The following is an 18,573-nucleotide window of genomic DNA, read 5'->3' as shown; positions in this document are numbered from 1 at the left end:
GAACACTTTGGAAACTTCGTGAAAGTGTGTTTAATCATTTATCGTGACCCTCATTTCCCTTTAGGCTTATGTGTTTTATTTCCTTCTGAAAATGTACAAACTTAGTGCTATAATGCTAAATAGGACGACGGATGCACAATCGAATGATACATTTCACGTTACCAAATGTGACTTAAAATGCTTTGATAAGTGACCTGGCATACCTGCCTTACATCTCCCTGCAGCTTCGGCCCCCTGCTCGAGCTCCATTATCGCATTTCATGGACTATAATGCCATCTCGTGGTACAATAATGAACTACAGCAAAGTGACTGAGAGACATTGGCCTAAGGTACATTATCAAAATACATTAGTATTTTAATATATTAGTATTAGTATTTTTTTTACTAATAAAAACATTAAACATTTGTAAAGTTACCCAAGTTGTTTTATTTTCAAATAAATAATTGCTATCACGACTCAACAGCCTTTAGACAATAGTAGTCTGAAAGGGCATGGTGCGCTCTATTAAGAGAGACAATGATTTAACCTAACGTCTCCTTCTGCCACCTCTCTTGCGCCGCCGCACACTGGTTCTCCTGCGCCTCCTACGGATGGGGCGGGAAGTGCTTCTTGCTCGTCTGGGCATAGTGATTTTTCTAACCTCGTTGACAAAGTTGCCCGATATTTAACCACTCTCCCGCCACTAGCTATGATGTGATATAGGATAACAATTGTGACGTAGAATAACAATTGTGACGTAATTTGATTGCTTATCAAAACTGGACTTCGAAGATTGGGCGCATGGTGTGTTCATACAATGGGATTCGCTACTATTCTACTTACTATCTTCTATCACAGCAAAATCATTGGATGCATTATTCAATTTTCATAGCCTTCGACTATGAAATGCAGAACGCTCACAAGGATTTAAGAACATAAATATCTATTTTCTACGATCTTTCCTGACATGTCTCCACAAACGTCGGATTTGTTTGCAAACGTTCAATTAGATCAGTTTGAGACAGTTATGCCTATGTGAGTATCTGTAAGGTTGACATTGAACATATTGAACATAGACTACTTGTCCTTAATTAAATCTCGATATCATTTGATAGATTTGTCTTGAACACTTGAGCTCCTCATAATAAGATATTGAAATGCAAATTATGATTGGCCTATGCATAATTTGAATACTAGTTTTAGGAATTTTTAGAATTAGGATTCTGTCCCATGATGCGAATTATTAATGATTAATTAGGCCATTCATATGTGAGTATGGATTGATAATAAAAGTGATTTGTAATGTTGGCCGAACCAAATGTTGGCTTTCTATTTAAATTTAGACTAATTTAGACCCCTGTGATTTTTGTACTGTACCCTAAACGGATTGACCCAAAACGTAGAGACAGGGGTTTTGTCAAATGTTATTATTGCGTCGTGTTGACGTCATATGCTGACGTCACTCTCGCGCAAAATCAGCCTATAAAAGCGGGCCAGGGCGTCCAATAAGTATAGTGTGAAATATCATCTATCATCATGCCCAGAAGACGTAGATCCTCCCGCCCAGTCCGCAGAAGGCGTAGGCCTAGGACCATGAGGCGTAGGAGGAGAGTGGGCAGAAGGAGACGTTAGGTGAACTAAACCTATCACCTCCTCACTGAAGTCCTCTAAATAAAAATTAGGGCTTTAAATTGACTTGAACGACTTTGTCTTTTTACTATACTGTTTCAAGTTATAGGCAATAAGCAAGTATTAGGATACAATAGAGAACATTTAAATGCTGTCCATCAGGAATAAAACACATACACAAACAAATAAATAAGACAAGAACAAAATCTTTTAATTTCATTAAAATGTTAGATTTCTCGAGTTCAGGGAGGTTTTATTGAAATAGGACAGCCTCCCTGACACAATTATAATAGGCCTATATGCCAAAACTTCCAGATAACAGATTTCTATCAGATTGTACAGTTACATGTAAAACATGGACTTTGTGTGACTGCAAAAGATTTATGATTAACAGTTAATTCCCTCATATCAGTGCAAATTCAACAGAATGGAGAGATGAATAACATACATGTAGGCTATCAAATCTCAAGTGCAGATTCATTTTACCAAGCAGTCAGCACATCACCAGTGATTAGCGCTCAATCAGATACAATCCTCATTAGACACACATATCAAGACTACAAAGGGTACCAAGAGAATAGAAACATAATACTCTAGTGCTGGCATAGTTGCAACCTTTGAAGATGGTAAAGAGCTCAAATGTTGGCACACATATTAAAGATTAATAGAAGGGCACCATTGTTGTTGTCTACAAGTACAATCCATGTACTATCATGATGTAACATTTATTGCCCTCTATTGCATCAACAGAGTATACCCCAGGCATGTGATCTTGCTGAAATCAATAGGTTGGTTTGGATTAGAGCCTGAGAATCAGATTGTCTTAGTTTAGAACCTGCCGAGGCTGCTGTGACTTGGGTGTCCTCTGTGTAATGAAAACTGACCGGGTTTCAGATTATTTGTTTATTAAAGCAAACAAACATTTGAACAAAATCAAAACTAGTCCACCATCAGCCTATCTGCTGGTGACAGTAAAGAAAGTATTAAAGCGTAAGAATTAAGTAAAGGGTGAATAGATTTGATATATACTTCAGAATAGATTTGGGCTAAAGCGAGCTGGATTAAAAATAAAAATCCAATCTGAGAAAACAACTGAGGCTCTGTTTACATACAGTATGGTTGTTACCATAGTTGGCAGAAAACATTTGTTTAAACAACACATTACAAGAACCTACAGAAAGAAAACAGTAACAAAAACAGATCAACTGAACATGAACAATAATAAAAGAAAAATAACAATCTTAAATCAGTTGTAGCCAAAATAGAAACATTGATAACCCTCTCAATCTGCCCACAACCTCTCAAAATGACCACATAGACCTGACAGTGGTACTTGATGCAGCCATCAATAGAGAAACATATCTCAACAAGCAGATGGAAGCCTGGAGGGAACACAGTCAGAACTAGGAGGAGACTAAAGACTAATCCAGAGAGTCACACTGAAAACTACTTTTGAAAGACAGGTTTCCTGGGTTGAGAGATTCCAGAGAGCTTTGTTGCCAAAGTGGTACTTTACTTCTTTCAACAACCCTGGCCCACCACTCGTAGAACAGTAAAGTGCGTCATTTGGCGAAATGTGTTCGTTCACACACAGAAGATAGACCATCAAACATTTTTTACAATTGTTACTCTTGCTGCTGTGGGTCTGGGTTGTCTAATGAAATAAAGTGCCACGTTTGCTACAATGTTTTTGGGAAACTCACCCCATGTCACTTAGTTAGGCTACAGAGGAACTAGGTGTGGGCACATGTTTGTAAGTAGACCAGTGCTAAATTGAACACACTCAGATCCTCTAGGAGATGCAGATGAGTTCCATCGGACATTACATATGAATCACCTTCATGTAAAGGCTTAGATGTGGTTCTCTGCTTCCCCATGAGGTTAAAACCCTACCCCTGATATAATGATGAACCAGAAAATCTTAAACAACAACAGTCCTTGGCTGAACATGAGGACAAACATTAGTAAAAGAAACAGAACACAACACCTGTGCAGGGAGCAAACAGCTTACAGAGTCATGATTCAGTTCCCTCTCTTCATTACCATCCAGAGTTGATTTTGGTGTGAAGAGAAGTCTTCAGATAGTAATAAAGTCTCCTTGTTGCTTACCCCCCCCCCAAAACAATTCAACTTAAACATACAGACATTAAAAAGCTTGAGGTCTTGGGACATGCTTGCAGGTGGCAGATGAAGGCAGATTCTTGTCAATTTTCTTGTTTTTGTGTGTCATGGTGGTTTTGGCTTCTCAAAGACACCTGATGACCCTCCAGGCAGAAAATGGTCATTTGTGAAACAAGTAGATTGGCCTCTGAAAACCTGTGGGAAAATGTAAGAAACCATGAGTTTCATAAAATAGAACGGAATTAATAAGGACACATATGAAAGACACGAGAGAATCAGAGATCAACGTTTGTTTCCTATAGTCTATTTTCCGCTTCCGACACAACGTCTGCTCCACTTGGCTGAGAAATTGGCAATTTAGACTCAATAAAACTAGAGCAGAGAGTCAGGCATGAAAGACTAGTTTCCAAATCACTCCCATCAACCAGTGACTTACCCCTTGATGAACTTGTGGGAATCCCGATTAACTCGTAGCTGGAGAATCCCACTTCAGATGTCAGATATGTGGAGAACTCGTCTGGTTTGAGGCGGATGCTTTGGTAATTCTTAGAAATGCTATCCTGTAACAGTGAGAAAGAAAAAAATCAAAAAAACTTTGCCGGTCCTTTGCTGAGCACAGCTACACATACTGTACTATCCATGTGTGAAATGTTCGAGTCCTCTTTTTGGCTAAATGCAATGTACCAAATTAATTACACAGGCTCATTATAGCATTATGCCCACCCTCTCTTACCGTCAGATTCTTCCTCCTACTGTAGGTGGGCCATTGCTGTGGCTCCAGGATGAACCGACCTCCAGGGCGGAGGTGTCTGTATACCCTGTGGAAGAGGCGCTTGAGGCCGGTGTCTCCCCAGTTCAGGTGGACCCACTTGGTAACGCTGAAGCACAGGATTACGTCATACTCTGGCCGTTGGGTCAGCAGCAGCGCATCACTCTCCAGGACATAGTTCCCCTAAGGAGAGAGATGTGATGAGAAGTAAGCCTTCCGTAGAACTTTCATTATGCATGTCCATACATATTTATCAATTAATAGCATAAATTAATATTACATGCTGACACGTAAAGGGAAAGGTATACACACACTTACCTTGACAAAGGAGACATTGGAGGGGAAGTTCCCAGGAGGCATAAGGGGGGTTTCTGGGAGTGGGGGGGCTGCTATGGGGCCCCTAGAGACACGCAAGGAGACAGGGAATGAGCAGCTCGCCAGATGATCAACAGCGGGCATTCCAGAGTCTCTCTTCTCCATCTCCTTAGCCCCTCTGTCCTGCCCTTTTCCACCCTTGTGACGTGAGGACCTGTTGTCATCTACAGCCTCAGTAGGGGCACTTCCTCCTTTTACTAGTTTTTCAGCATTTCCATTCTCAGCCCTAAGCTCTCCTTCGCATTGTTTGTCCATTTTTTGTCTCTCTCTCTGTGTTTCTCTTCCTGAATGCATCTCATCCCCCTTCCTCTCCTTTTCTTGACTATTGGGCTTCTCTCCCTCCTCCTCCCCCGTTCCCAGTCGGGCCTCCTGGGTCTGCAGTTCTGATAGGTAGTGTCTGATGTTCTGGCGGGCCGCATGCACCAGCCCCCCATCAATGTCCAGCCCCAAAATGCGGGCAGGGCGCAGCTTCTTAGCAATACACAGAGTAAGGTGCCCCGTGTTGCAGCCAAGGTCCAGCACTGCTTTACCCCGAAACCACTCTGGGCGTAGCACATGTAACCGTGGATCTTCGCTGCAGCCTGGGTTGCGGTAGCCATAGTACTTGTTGTAATTCCCATACTGGAACTTCTGCTTATGTTGGTGGGGCTGCTGTCTGTGCTGATTGTGGGGCTGCTGTTGCCGGCTCCCTGTCCCAGCTCTTCCACTCACTGGTGTGTGGAAGGACTGTGTGTGTCTCCCTGCCCCAGTGCCTTGGCCACTATCTTCAGTCCCTGGCTTGGCCATATTAGTACAGTGGGCCAAAGGGGGCTCTGTCTTGCCAGAGTTGCGCCTCCGTTTGCGCTGCCGGGTGGAGAGCTGGTTTAAGCCGCCTGCTGTGGTAGTGGAGGAGTCCTCTGGGCCACGTGGTTGGGCCTGGGGGGCAGATACAGGCAGAATCGCCTCATCCTTGCAGATGGAGGAGTTGATCTCATTACAGCCCTGGGAGTCCACTGTGACACTGGACTGTGTACTACTCACTCTGGGTCCTTCGAGAAGAGAGACAGATGCAGAACTACCTAAAGTCAGTTTAGGCAAAGAAGAGGAACTGTTGTTCACTTCACTACCTCTCTCTGATTCTAAGAGGTCAAACTGGGAGGCTGACACCCCCCCAGCTCCCCCTCCCCCTCCACCTCCACCTCCTCCATGATGTCTGTTGCGGTGTCTCCGCCTGCCGCCACTCTTCAAGGGTGACACCAGGAGGCTGCTGTCTGCCACTCCGCTGTTGAGGTTGAGTGGGTCAGTGATGTCCCTGGGAATGAGGATCTCCACAGGGTCGCGACTCTTGGCTGGCAGGGGAGAGGATTTGGGCGTTTCTGCATTCAGCGCCTTGTTCACCTCCTCATCCAGCAGACTGTTGAGGTTCAGTGGGTCGAAGATGTTTCCACCCAGAAGGAAATTAGTGGGCAGGACTGAGTCGCTCTCAGAGTTGGCTCGTCGCCGTCTTTTGCCAGACTGTGGATGCTTGAAGCCTACATTCATTGTGCTGCGGCGCTTTGTAAGTTTCTGCTGTTGTTGTTGTTGTTGTTGTTGTTGTTGTTGTTGGTGGTGGTGCTGCTGCTGTAAGCCATTTTTAGGGTTAAGGTGATCCTCACTCACACTGGCCTGCTGCCCAACATTCTCTGTCTCGTTGTGGGTGTCACCCGAGCTGGTGTGCTTCGTTTGGGCCACATTGGCTGGCATGGGGCAGGTAGCAGCACCATCAGCGTTGTCTGGGTTAGCCAGGGTGACCTCTGGCATTTTGGGGGCATTGTTGCAGCTTCCAGTGCATTCTGAGAGTTGCTGGGGTTGCAGAGGTGGTATCGTTTCCACTTTCGTATTTCTGGTTGTAACAGTCTCTTTATCAACAGACATCTCTATCATCTTCCATTCAGTACTTCTGATGCTGACATGGGTGCTTACAGCAGATCTGAAAACATAAAGTCACATTCATCAATTAATCTGACATGAGATTCTCTAGTCAATGTTTTGACTTTGGACATATATTTATTCTGAAACAACTTCAAAACGGGTCAGCTGAACTCATAAGAAGTGTCACACTTCTTAAATCTTGACTTATTTTGTCAAACACTCACTAAAACATTAAAAATTACAACATAATAATACTGAGCTACTATACTAACGAGTCTTTCTTCAGATAAGTGGGTGTCATTTGTATAAGGAATGCCACTGGATAGAGTTGACCGAAGTAAATACAGTGGCAAACGTTGAGTGAACGTCTAGCTACAATGAAAACACTGAAGAAGCGAACCCACCTCCTCAAAGCCTGCTATGCGTGAACCCGCTTCCTCAATACTGTTAGCTGGCCAGAACTGTCCATATTTTGCATAAACCCACCTATTCGCGTTAGTAAAATTAAAGCTTTCTGCATGGAACAAGCTGCCAAGACCCAGACAGAAAAACGAACATGCTACCTCGTACAGTAGTAGGCAACTGTATGGTCATCAACAACAACAATCATCGGCTCACCGTTCTCCCCGCCTTCTCGTGAAGCTGAACTGTCACTGCCACACTCCCTCCCGAATTACTGACGTCCCCGCAGCATCAGCTTCGAGCCGAGCTTGGTTATTTGCTGTTATTACTGTTCAAATTGCTTATATCCGGGAGATATACCTCTCCAAATAATGAAGCAAACTGCGCTGTTGTTCTGTGTGAAAATGTGTATGTTTGTAGGCTTACTCAACACTCTAAACTAGAGTCGACTTGGAAGCTAACTTCTAGCTCAACAGCTCTATCTCACGCAGCTTGGAAGGTTCCTAGGGTTGTTTTATCCTTCGCTAAGAGCCTACACTCAGACAGGCAGGCCTGGCAACCAATACGTTTATGATTTTGAGGCAGTGTTCATGGAATGGACCAGTTAAAAACGCGGTAGGGTTGAGCCATTTCACATCGCCTACACATGGGCACCTAATGATTTGCCTGTCTAAAATCCAATTTGTCTTTAATATTTCACTCTTTGTGAATTGATCGATATAGTATTCTATGAAACTGTCTGTGATCTATATGGATCACATTTTGAAATAATTTTACATCGAGGTAATGGTAATGTTGTGTAGATTGACTCTCCCACCCAACTTGTTCTATGACACGTGGTAGGGCGGGGAACCGCAAATTGTCTGGGATCTGTAGTTTTCTATCCAGTGTCAAAAAAGTGATAACAAGCAGTTATTGTTGCAAAAGTGTACACTGAAAGTAGGGATTAAAATTGTTAATCTGTTTTTAAACTTTAACAAAAATGTATCATTCTAAACCACAATTTGTGTAATGACCATTGTGTCATAACAACTTAAAATAACAAGTAGGCTAATTGCGTTCTATCAGTTGTGATAAGCAACACTTTTAAAATGTTCTGTGTGTACAGAAAGCCGTAAATTAAGAATGAAACCAGGTAGAAAAATAATAACTTTATTCTCAATTTATTTACAAGACTTTGTCCATGACAGAAAATAAATATATAGCATATATCTACAATGTTTTACATATAATTTAGGATGGATTGAATCTGAGACACTGGCTTTGGAGCATAGCCACTGTGTCAAGGAATGTAAAAGATGAAATCCAAGTCTGTTTCCAGGCCTGTTAAAGTGACAGTGACAGGTTTTCAGAAAATATCCCATTTGAATGTCCCAACTTCCATTATGTCTCTTGTAACCATTGTGGCCATCACCAAACGCACTCTGATGGGAAAGACAAATACTGTCCAGAATGTGTCCCATAATGATCTGGATGGCCAGCTCTCATAAACACACTCCACTCTATGAGCACAGATTGTGTTATGATTTCACCCACCCTTCTCCTTAAGATGTCAGGGCCAAGGCCTCCATACAGCCTGTGGCTGGATTTGAAATAGCGACCGCCTCAGAGTCCATGTTGGGCTATCGAGCGCAGGACCAGAGGGTCGTTGAGGGGTTGGAGGACTGGACATGAGGGGAGGATGAGCTGCCATTAATGGCACCACAGGGGGAGATGTGGAGTGAAATGAGGATGACAAAGGGTCAGATGCAAGTTGAGAAGGGGAAGGAGGGAAGGGAAAGTGGCAGGGCATGGAGAGGTATGGAGAGGTGGTGGTGAGAGGTGGCGATAAGTTGGAGTAACAGGGGGAGGGTGGAGGTGAGAGGGAGTAAGGGGGAGATGGGTATGGGTGTGTGTGAGGTTGGGTCGGGTGGGGGTGGTGGAGTACAAAGGGTTTGGGATACATGGGAAGAGAGGTGTTGATAAAGGGGAAGGAGGACTCCCTGCTAGCCCGGCAATGTCCCATCACTGAGTTGTCCTTCCTGTTCTGTACTCTTCCCAGGCAGTATGGCCCCTCTGCTGCAGGGCCCCAGACCTGGAGGTCCACAGGGAAGGTCTGGCTCTGCACCCTCCCCAGAGGGCCTGCACTGTGGGCATCCAGGTGAGCCCTTAGCTCCTGGACAAAGCTCTCTCGCTGGGAGGGGTCCACACTGTCAATGAAGTTACCCAGGCGGGAAATGCACTCTTTGATACCTGCGCTATAGATAGGGTTGGGTGGGGTTTGTGTTTGCTCATGTATGGGGACTATGTGGGTTGTCCTTTGGGAGCTAACAGCAGTAGTCACTGTAGCAGGTGAGTCTTTCATATCATTTGCTGAGAGGAAAGGATTTGGCCAAGTGAGAGAGAAAGTGGAGAAAAGGGAGTAAATGAGGAGAGAGAATAGAAGGATGACAGAAATGGATGCATGAGAAGATAATAAGAAGAGAGAAATAATCATGATAACATGGATAAAGGAGGAAAATGGCAACAATGGATAGAGCACAAAAAAGGAGAGGAGGAGAATGTTAATCAATGGGTTGAATAGACAATTTGCAAAAGCCAATGGTGGGTATTTTGGTGTGTGTGTGTGTGTGTGTGTGTGTGTGTGTGTGTGTGTGCGTGGAAGGGGGAGAGGAGGGGGGGGGAATAACAAATTATTAGCACTCATGATATCAGCAATTCAACTAGTTAGAAGCACCTCACAAACTACTAAAATAAAGCTTTACAAATATATACAGAAATATGATAAACACAAGCTTAGCCTATATATGAACATTTAAGATGGATAGATACCTTTGCTGTCGTTCCCATTTGTTTTTCTTCGTATGTAATCGACAGTCAATTCTAAAATCTCTGCTTTTTCCAACTTCGGATTTCTCAGCCGCTGTAAGAGAGAAAGAATAACACTACTGAATATGCATGATTTCAATGAACAAATAGTTATGATTTCAATGAACAAATAGTTATGATTTCAATGAACAATGTTGTGCTTAAATCCAATAACTTCGAGACAAATCCACAGTAAAAAACAAACAAATGCGAGAGATCTATCTTGCTCCTACACAGCAAGTTTCGTGATTCTATTAAGAACACGCGAAAAACTCGAATTTTCGCGTAACGGAATTTCCAAAAGGTCTGATTTGCACACAAGTGAGGAGTTGAGAATGTCCTTAAGTGAAATACGGCTGACTACAACCCTACTGACTACTAGTTTTGTATGTACACCTGAGAAAAGGACTCACAAGAAGCAGATTCCAGTTGGTGGATAATAATCGAAAGCAATAATAATCTCACTATATGTGAATAATGCTAGTTTACACAGGGAGCTATAAAACATAGTCGTAAACTCAACTCACCATGTCCGAAGTGTTGTTCAGCAAAATGGTCCGTAGCTCATCCAGGCGGTGATTTATCCTGTCTCTCCTCTTCTTTTCAATCACCGGTTTTAGAACCTTGGGAGAACAACTCAGTTATTTCAACAAATCTAAAACCAAGCCAACGACAAAATATAAGTAGGTCTAATTTAGCCTATAAAGATAAGTTAACCAATAAGCCCTACATTTACCCTCTTGATTCCTCGACGATTAGGCCTACTCATTTTAGATCCTTCCAACTTTCCTGGATGAAAGTACACTATAAGACGACTTGAAGAAAAGGAGACAGTTCATCCAATCTGACCGAGTAAACTGAGAAGAAAGTCTCAACAACACACCACTAGGATTAGTTCATTATCAGTTGAGGTCGCCCGCTATTTATAAGGTCTATCAGACCGCCAGTGATTGGTTGAAAGGTGCCAATGACGTTCTCGACCGTATGTTATTCTGGTCCTCATACCTTCTTGATATGCACCAAATGGATGATTATTTGTTAGATGATAAAGAGAATATACATCTTTTAACTTAAGGAGAAGGGACTGTTCTTTATTAATCTACAAGTGGTCATAGTTGCATGTCAATTATATCAATGCATGCTTATACATGGAATATAATGTAGCCTACAGTGTTATCATTTTTGAATAAGCGTTAGGTGCATAGTTACATAGCTCAGTCCTAAACATGCATTGATTTATTTTTTTCCAACAAAAAATATTTTGCAATAAGCTTTCAATAAGGTCACACACAGTATACAGTAGGCCTAGAAGTGATGGCTTAAATGGGTCCAGCCCTCTGACCTTTATTTGGCATTTGCAATAATGCGTTTATGTCGTTAAGGGTGCAATTGACTTGTAAACCATTTATCTCTCTATGTAAATATAAGACCAATTTGGTACATTTGAGAGGTTGTATTCACACTCAGTGCATCCACTGGCCTTTTATGACCCAGGTCTAACACAACACAGACACGCACACTCGCACGCACGCACGCACGCGCACACACACACACACACACACACACACACACACACACACACACACACACACACACACACACACTCTGTACAGAGTATGTTCCTCTCCTTAATAAAGGAATCTCTTTCGTACAATATGTCATAATGATTAATAGATTATGATTAATATAACTCCAGGAGTTTAAATGTAGGTCTATAATTGAATTAAACGAAAGATGTTTTGTATTGTTTAAGATAAGATATGAACGGTATTTCAATGGAACGTTTTCCAACACATGAGCAGATTGTCAGAATTGTTGCTAATTGTTTGTTTAGGCATAAGTGCGTTGGGAAAGTTCGTTTTCACGTGGGAACAGAGAATTACTGTAGCAGAAGAAGTGTCAGAATGAACACAATCACACCAACTCCACACTTGTCTTTATGATGTATGCATTCCATGTGAGTGCCAATTTGCGGATGACACCAGTCGCACCTTGCGCGCCTGCCATGCATGGTAACCAACAGGCGTGTTAGATCAATTAATCAGCACGAAATACACAAATGAGTCGTGTGAATGTGAGAAACCAAACTTGAGATACATTCGAACGTCTGTTTTCTTTTAATCTTTTAAAATTCTTTCATGAAAATGACATGTTCGTGAAAGCTCCAGTTACGCGCCCGTTTCTCATTGGGATTGACCCTCGGTGCTTTAAACAGTGTCTATATATATCCAACCTACACACACACGTTTACCATTAGAGAGAGAGAGTGCTGCGCCATTTAGATCCCCTTAGATCCCCGCATTGGTAATTTCCTCTATCGGTCTTCGTATTTTACATTGAATAACACAAGCACATTGTTGAAGCACAAGTTTTGCTTAAGATAAAATATCTATTTAACCTTTATGTATTTAGGAACTCCATTTGACATGGTAACATTCTGAAATGCATTACGCCATACGGCGCAGGCCTAGTTGATGCCCATATATTTAGAAACTACACCTTAAAGTATTATGTCATAACATTTGCCACATTTGACCTGAGATGACAGATAAGATGAGAGGTCATGTCAATCGTACCATATGGCACCATGCAATGTATATGATACAAATGTAGAAGATGACAAACTGCAAGGTGACACACTGGGAAAATGTCATTGACTTCCCTCCCTTGGGAAAGGGGCAGAAGGAAGACACACGTTATGCACAACCTGTTAGTCCAAGAAGAAGGCACACTTGAGCCTGTGGTTTATTACCTGTTAGAATTAGTACATATATTATGATATAGCCTTCATAATGAACTCGTAATAACTTACGTCTAGGAACATCGAAATAGTTGATAACTTAGGGTCGTTATGACATGATGATACTGCGCATCCTCACATAAAGAGTACAAAAAACATCTATTTAATAACATTGCCTGATCCTAACCATCAAAAGAATTGTCCTTAATTTGGCACACTGGGAAAAGGTCTTCAAACTCGTTCCCATGGGAAAGGGGGTGTGTGGAAACACATTGTGCACAACCTGTTTGTGAAAAAGGAAGGCACACTTAGGCCTATCGTTTATTACCTGTTAGAATGTGTACATTATTCAGAGAAGGTAGAGAGGTGCGATCGTTCCCACACGCCGACCCCCTACACAGTGAAATCAAATGTCCTGTCCTAACATAGTTATTTTAACAGTAAGTCAAATATCCCGTTCAACTTGCATCGAAGTAGCCAAAAGGCGTCTGCAATGGAGGTGCAACTGAAAATATGGACCATTAAGTTCCATATTAAAAGTCGCTATGTTTAAGGGTCAAATTAATTTGTCACACTCGGAGAAGATCGAGGTGTTGACTGTCGCAAACACCTCACTGGTAATTGCCAGCACTCGCATGTCATTTTTCACTCACACACGTGCCAGGGTGTTGGTGCAAATGTGAACGTGTGCCTGAGTGCCGTCGCCTCTTTGATCCTCAAGTTACTCAACAAATGGCTACAGCGCAGAAGGTAGCTAGGAAATAATACTTAACTTGGTAATCTGATTCCACTATGTAATCTTCAGCCTCCCTAATTCGTTTCTCACTGACAGTTCAGTGACTAATTCGTTAATTTATATAAACAACATAATTTGATATAAAACAAAATAATGTGGCTATTGGATTGTGAATATAAAAGTTGATATGCTTATATTTGGCTTAAGCTTATATAGCCTTGATAATGAACTCATAATAACTTAGACTATGTCTAGGGGGAAAAAACCTCTCTCATCTAAAAACCTCTCTCAAGTTAACCAAAAGGTTTGCACCTAATTTGGCACACTGGGAAAAAGTCCTCAAACATTTTCCCATGGGAAAGGGGGTGGATGATATACAAACACATTGTAGTTTATTACCTGTTAGAATTTATACATCATTAAGAAAGAAGAGAGAGACGACTGGAGGAGTGCTTATTCCCACGCACACGTTGATATCTAAAAGGTTAGAATTTGATTAAATAAAAGTTTAGGAAACTGTCTAAAATAGTATTCTGCCAATATCGTTCTTATTCGAATGCATAGTGCCATTGTGTCTTTGCGTAAAATGTGCAGACGATTACGCATTAAAATATCACCATTTGTGACTGCTTTCCTACCCTACACGTGCCCACGGGTGTTGGTGTGGATGCTAATGCGATTGTGGTTTTCTAAAGTACTCTGTAGTTTTATGAATGTGTCAAGCATTTCAACAATTCTCAAGGCGCGCGTGGCGCAGCTACGGCGTGTGGCGCAGCATAGGGATTGGTTAAGTGGCGATGGGAGGAGTCTGAAATCACGTCACACCGATGGACCTAAAAGTCGCCGAGAAACTGACTTGTCACATTTAGAGAATATCCTTCCTCAGCAACAGGACGCAAACAGATAGCCTATCACAATCCTCTTGACTTAAATTTGGACCTTCTCTGAGATACCTCCAGTTTGTGGTTTACTAAAACAATGAAACTACTTGTGGGAACAGAACGTGGGGAAATCGACACAAAGGTAAGAACGTTTAAAGAAATTGGGTCTATAAAACTTGTGTACTTCCTTGTTGCTAAGGTTGTCGAAAGCAAAATGCGAATCAATATCATGTCCATCTCGTTTTTGAGAAAAATCAATGGATATCTGGGAGTAAGAGATGTTTAAATTAAAGGGTCATTTTATTGAGAAATTGTATACGTTAGTATATTTCTCATCAGTCCACTATTGATATGGCCCCAAAATATGATTACTTTGTGCATACACTGTAGATATCCTAAAAGCAAGCTATTTACTTCATGGAATAGACACTGGTCTGACCATGCTGTTTTCAAACGAAACATTGGTCTGACATCTCACTGATAATCTCCTTTCATGTCTCTCTTGTAGCCCCTCAAGCCTCAGGTGGAGAGACGTCGGAGGGAGAGAATGAACCGCAGTCTGGAGAGTCTGAGAGCACTGCTGCTACAGGGGCCACAACATCAGGTAAAGATTCACTACTTTTCTCTAAATGCAGTGCATATGTGTGTAACTTCACCTGCCTCTCTAAATGTAGTACACAGCTGCCTCTGAGTATGATGTAGCAGGACTGTGCATTAACCTGCCATCTCTCTCTTCTACAGGGCTTGAATCAGCGCAGGGTGGAGAAAGCTGAGATCCTAGAACACACAGTTCTCTTCCTACAGACCACTGGTGATGGGAACAAGAAGGAAGTTGAAGGTGAAGAAAAGCAGCATCGTTTCAATGATGGGTTCTCAGCCTGCCTGCAGCGAGCTGCACATTTCCTGGGACATGAAAGGGAGGGGCTGCATCTGGAGGCAACACGGAACACCACTTTCTCTGCTCGCCTGAACAGCCATGCTGAACTGGGCAAAGCTCCAGCTGAATTCCAGTCTTCCAACTCTCTGCACAGCAGGAAGTGCCCCCAGTCTTTACCCCAGATGATGATACAGGACTACTGCAGACAGCAGCTTTGTACCCTCTACAGAAACAATCACTCTCATCCCTATAGAGTTCCACTCCAACATGGGGATCCCAACGCTCCCCAGCACCCACAAATAAATGTGGTTAAAGAAACCCAGTCCAAGAACCTTTCAGCCAGCCAGTCTGTGTGGAGACCTTGGCCCTGATCACACACATTACCTCAACTGGGATATTGAACTGTCAATGACTAATAACATATGAACTGAGAATTGGGATGCCACATCCTGAGACTACTGGAGGAAATAACGTATGCAGTGTTGTGAATACTGGACTATAGGGCTCCATACAATTGCAGGGATGGTAATACCATATATACCAGCAAATAAAAATATGTAGATACTGTACAATGATTTTACTATTGATCACAATAGATACTGCATGTATAACTTGTAGTATTCTTTACCTATTTATGCTGCTTATTTGCACATTAATTTATTCTCATATTTGTTCCTATTTTCTTGAGATGCGTATCTTGTAAGAAAAATAAAAACATTCCTTGTTTAAAAGAAGTACATTGTCTTTCATGTCTCAGTCTTACATATTGTTTTTCATCATTGTAACATCGGTTCTGGTTTTAATGTGGTTACTCCAGCAAACATTTAGAGAATTTGATAGTCTATTTCAGCATTTAACATGCACGCCTAATGATGTGTTGATATTGAGAGTTGGCATGTGTCCCCTACAAGTTAGTCATTATGTGTGAAGTTGAGCCACGCGCTTTGACACCACAAGGTGTCCTGTCGCGGGCAGGAAGATCTCCAGCGGTCTCCAGTCACACCTCCTCAAACTTAAATAAGTTATGGCCTTTTTTATAACCTCCGTCCGGAGACATGCCAGCTTAATGGCCAACGTCCCCAAGTAGGCTACATACTCTCGTAAGCACTCTACATCCCCAAAATGAGGAACAATTGGAATACTATGTGTTCACATGTAAGGCTATTAGATTAAACCTGAGATATGTCTAACTACCCTTTACTGTACCCTACTTTCGTATATTGTTTAATTGTCCAAATTACATGCGATTCCTAACTTGAGATCGACACAGTAACTCGAATTTTCAAGCAAAAATCCAAATTACGCACAGTTATCAAGTTGTAATCGGCATTAGATGGTTGTCCCTGATGTGATGGTACACTGGGGAGAAATGTTCGCAATCCTTTCCCATGGGAAAAGGGTAAAAACACAACACGAGTCATTTTATTACCTGTTAGAATTTGTACATAATTTAGCAGATTCACCGCTGACTGTCTAGAGAAGCGCTTGTTCCCGGTTTCCCAAAGGCACAGGTTGACCCCTGATTTGCAAATTCACATATCATTAAATGTATCATATACAAATCTAATTCTCTGTCACAGAATATATTGCAATAAGTCAAAGTTATTTTATCCAAAGAATAACATCGTTTCGAGTCCCTGCGCAAAATGGTGTGGCAATTGGAACGCGCAATGAATTACATGTCTTTGCGTGTCTCTGTGAGGAGTGGTTGGTCACTTCTTTTCATTTGTTAATTAATGTCACACTCGAGAGTGATTAGAGACAGTTGTCCATCCTCACTAACACCTACCTGTATTACAATACGCGTGCCATTTGTTACTACCACGCGCCCACGGTTGTTGGTCCGGATGATGGCTTGTGTCTACTACCCATGTGGCCCCCTTTGAACATCAAGTTGTCAAACAGAGGACAAGTTGATAAAATTGCAAAACTAGGAATAAAATAAAATAATACAATAATGTATGCAGCTAAATGGTTAAAAAAATCATTCAGTCTTTAGGAAATGTCTCTGACTAGTCTGTCTAAATGATTAACCCTTCGCTGGAATGGGAAGAAATCTGTAATTCTCGCTAATTTAGTGAAAGCATAGGCCTATTTGACGAAACAAACTGAACATTTTGAAATCATGGAATAATATTAACAGATAATCCCTGAAACAGCGAATCAGGTGTTGAAACAGATGCTATTGATGATTATTCGATGAGATTCATATAAAAATATCTAAACTGTGGTCCGTTTACAGTGTAATAAAGATAACATCATGTATTTTATATTATATCAATATCTATAGTATACCAATATCAATATTATACCAATATCTATAATCTGCAGTATACGTCAAGACTTCTTCAAATTGCAGCCGAATCATAATTTGAGATCCGCGCACGTAACTCGGATTTACGTGGGATTCGGCATTAAATGGTTCCTGGTGTGGCACACTGGGAACATGTCCACATTCCTTTCCCATGGGAAAATTAGTTGGGTTAAAAATACAACATATATTATTTCATTACCTGTTAGAATTCATACATAATTAGCATACGAGTCACCGCTGTTTGTGACACGCACATGTGTGGACCCCTCATATGCAAATTCACATAATATTAGAAACAAAATCAGGTCAAAATCAAATCCTCTGTCACAGATTAAATTACGTTTAGTCTGTGATTATTTTGTCCAAGTGGAAAAGTGTTTTGAGTCCCTGCGTAAAATGGTGTGCCATTTGGAACGCATAATGAATTGTCATTGTATTGTCTTTGCGTGTGCCTCTGTGTGAGGAATGCTTGGTCACTTTTTCATTTGCAAAATAGTGTAACACTCGAGAGGGATTGCAGACAGTTGTCCACCATGACTAACACCTACCTGTATTACAATACGCGTGTGACTTCCATACACGCGCCCACGGGTGTTCAGACGGATGATGGCTTGTATGTAAGCCCCATGTGGCCCAATTTGAACCTCAGGTTGTCAAATATAGTTGTCAAATATAGGACAACGAGATACAATTGCAAAACGGTTCAATGGTTCAATTAATATCTTACAGGGTTAAGCCAATTACCTTTGCCTACTTTGTGATCCTCAGAGTTGATATTATTTGAGTTTATTTCAAACTTCTAATCATGAAATTGATTTGTTTACTGTGGCAGTAACACTCCAGTGTTCATACCATTGTAGCTTTATTCTGTATCTAAAAAATCTATCTTATATCAGTTTTTCGAAGAGCGTGTGGCGCAGCTTTGGGATTGGCTAGTCTATGACTATGGGAGGAGCTCAAAGTTACCTCTCACACCTAAGGACTTAAAAGTCGTCAAGAAACAGAAATGTC

The 18,573-nt window shown here is 41.7% G+C and overlaps 2 protein-coding genes across 2 annotated transcripts; both read right to left on the bottom strand.

Moving 5' to 3' along the window:
- Positions 1-2,682: 2,682 nt before the first annotated feature.
- Positions 2,683-7,639, bottom strand: mepcea (methylphosphate capping enzyme a). The gene is made up of 5 exons (XM_083697504.1): positions 7,384-7,639; positions 4,819-6,823; positions 4,465-4,683; positions 4,168-4,291; positions 2,683-3,926 (listed from the first exon to the last, which is right to left on the bottom strand). Exons 2-5 carry the CDS (start codon positions 6,775-6,777, stop codon positions 3,892-3,894), a joined length of 2,337 nt encoding a protein of 778 aa, XP_083553630.1. The 5' UTR covers positions 6,778-6,823; positions 7,384-7,639; the 3' UTR covers positions 2,683-3,891.
- A 1,080-nt stretch (positions 7,640-8,719) lies between these two features.
- her1 (hairy-related 1) lies at positions 8,720-10,783 on the bottom strand (the record flags this gene model as incomplete). Its single annotated transcript, XM_083695084.1, has 4 exons — positions 8,720-9,519; positions 9,979-10,069; positions 10,542-10,637; positions 10,751-10,783. The coding sequence occupies 4 exons, from the start codon at positions 10,781-10,783 to the stop codon at positions 8,720-8,722; spliced, it is 1,020 nt and encodes a 339-aa protein (XP_083551210.1).
- Positions 10,784-18,573: the final 7,790 nt, after the last annotated feature.

This window comes from Argentina silus (genome assembly GCF_951799395.1).
Source record: "Argentina silus genome assembly, chromosome: 2".
NCBI lineage: Eukaryota > Metazoa > Chordata > Actinopteri > Argentiniformes > Argentinidae > Argentina > Argentina silus.
The sequence above is the reverse complement of the archived record's forward strand: the minus strand, read 5'-3'. Positions and strand labels throughout refer to the sequence as shown.

What these genes read in the sequence shown, in the direction of transcription:
- mepcea (XM_083697504.1), bottom strand. Translation starts at nt 6,777, where the DNA reads ATGATAGAGATGTCTGTTGATAAAGAGACTGTTACAACCAGAAATACG. An exon ending in CCAATGTCTCCTTTGTCAAG is followed by an intron (nt 4,684 to 4,818) that starts GTAAGTGTGTGT and finishes CTCTCTCCTTAG; the next exon opens with GGGAACTATGTCCTGGAGAG. An exon ending in GTAGGAGGAAGAATCTGACG is followed by an intron (nt 4,292 to 4,464) that starts GTAAGAGAGGGT and finishes TCACTGTTACAG; the next exon opens with GATAGCATTTCTAAGAATTA.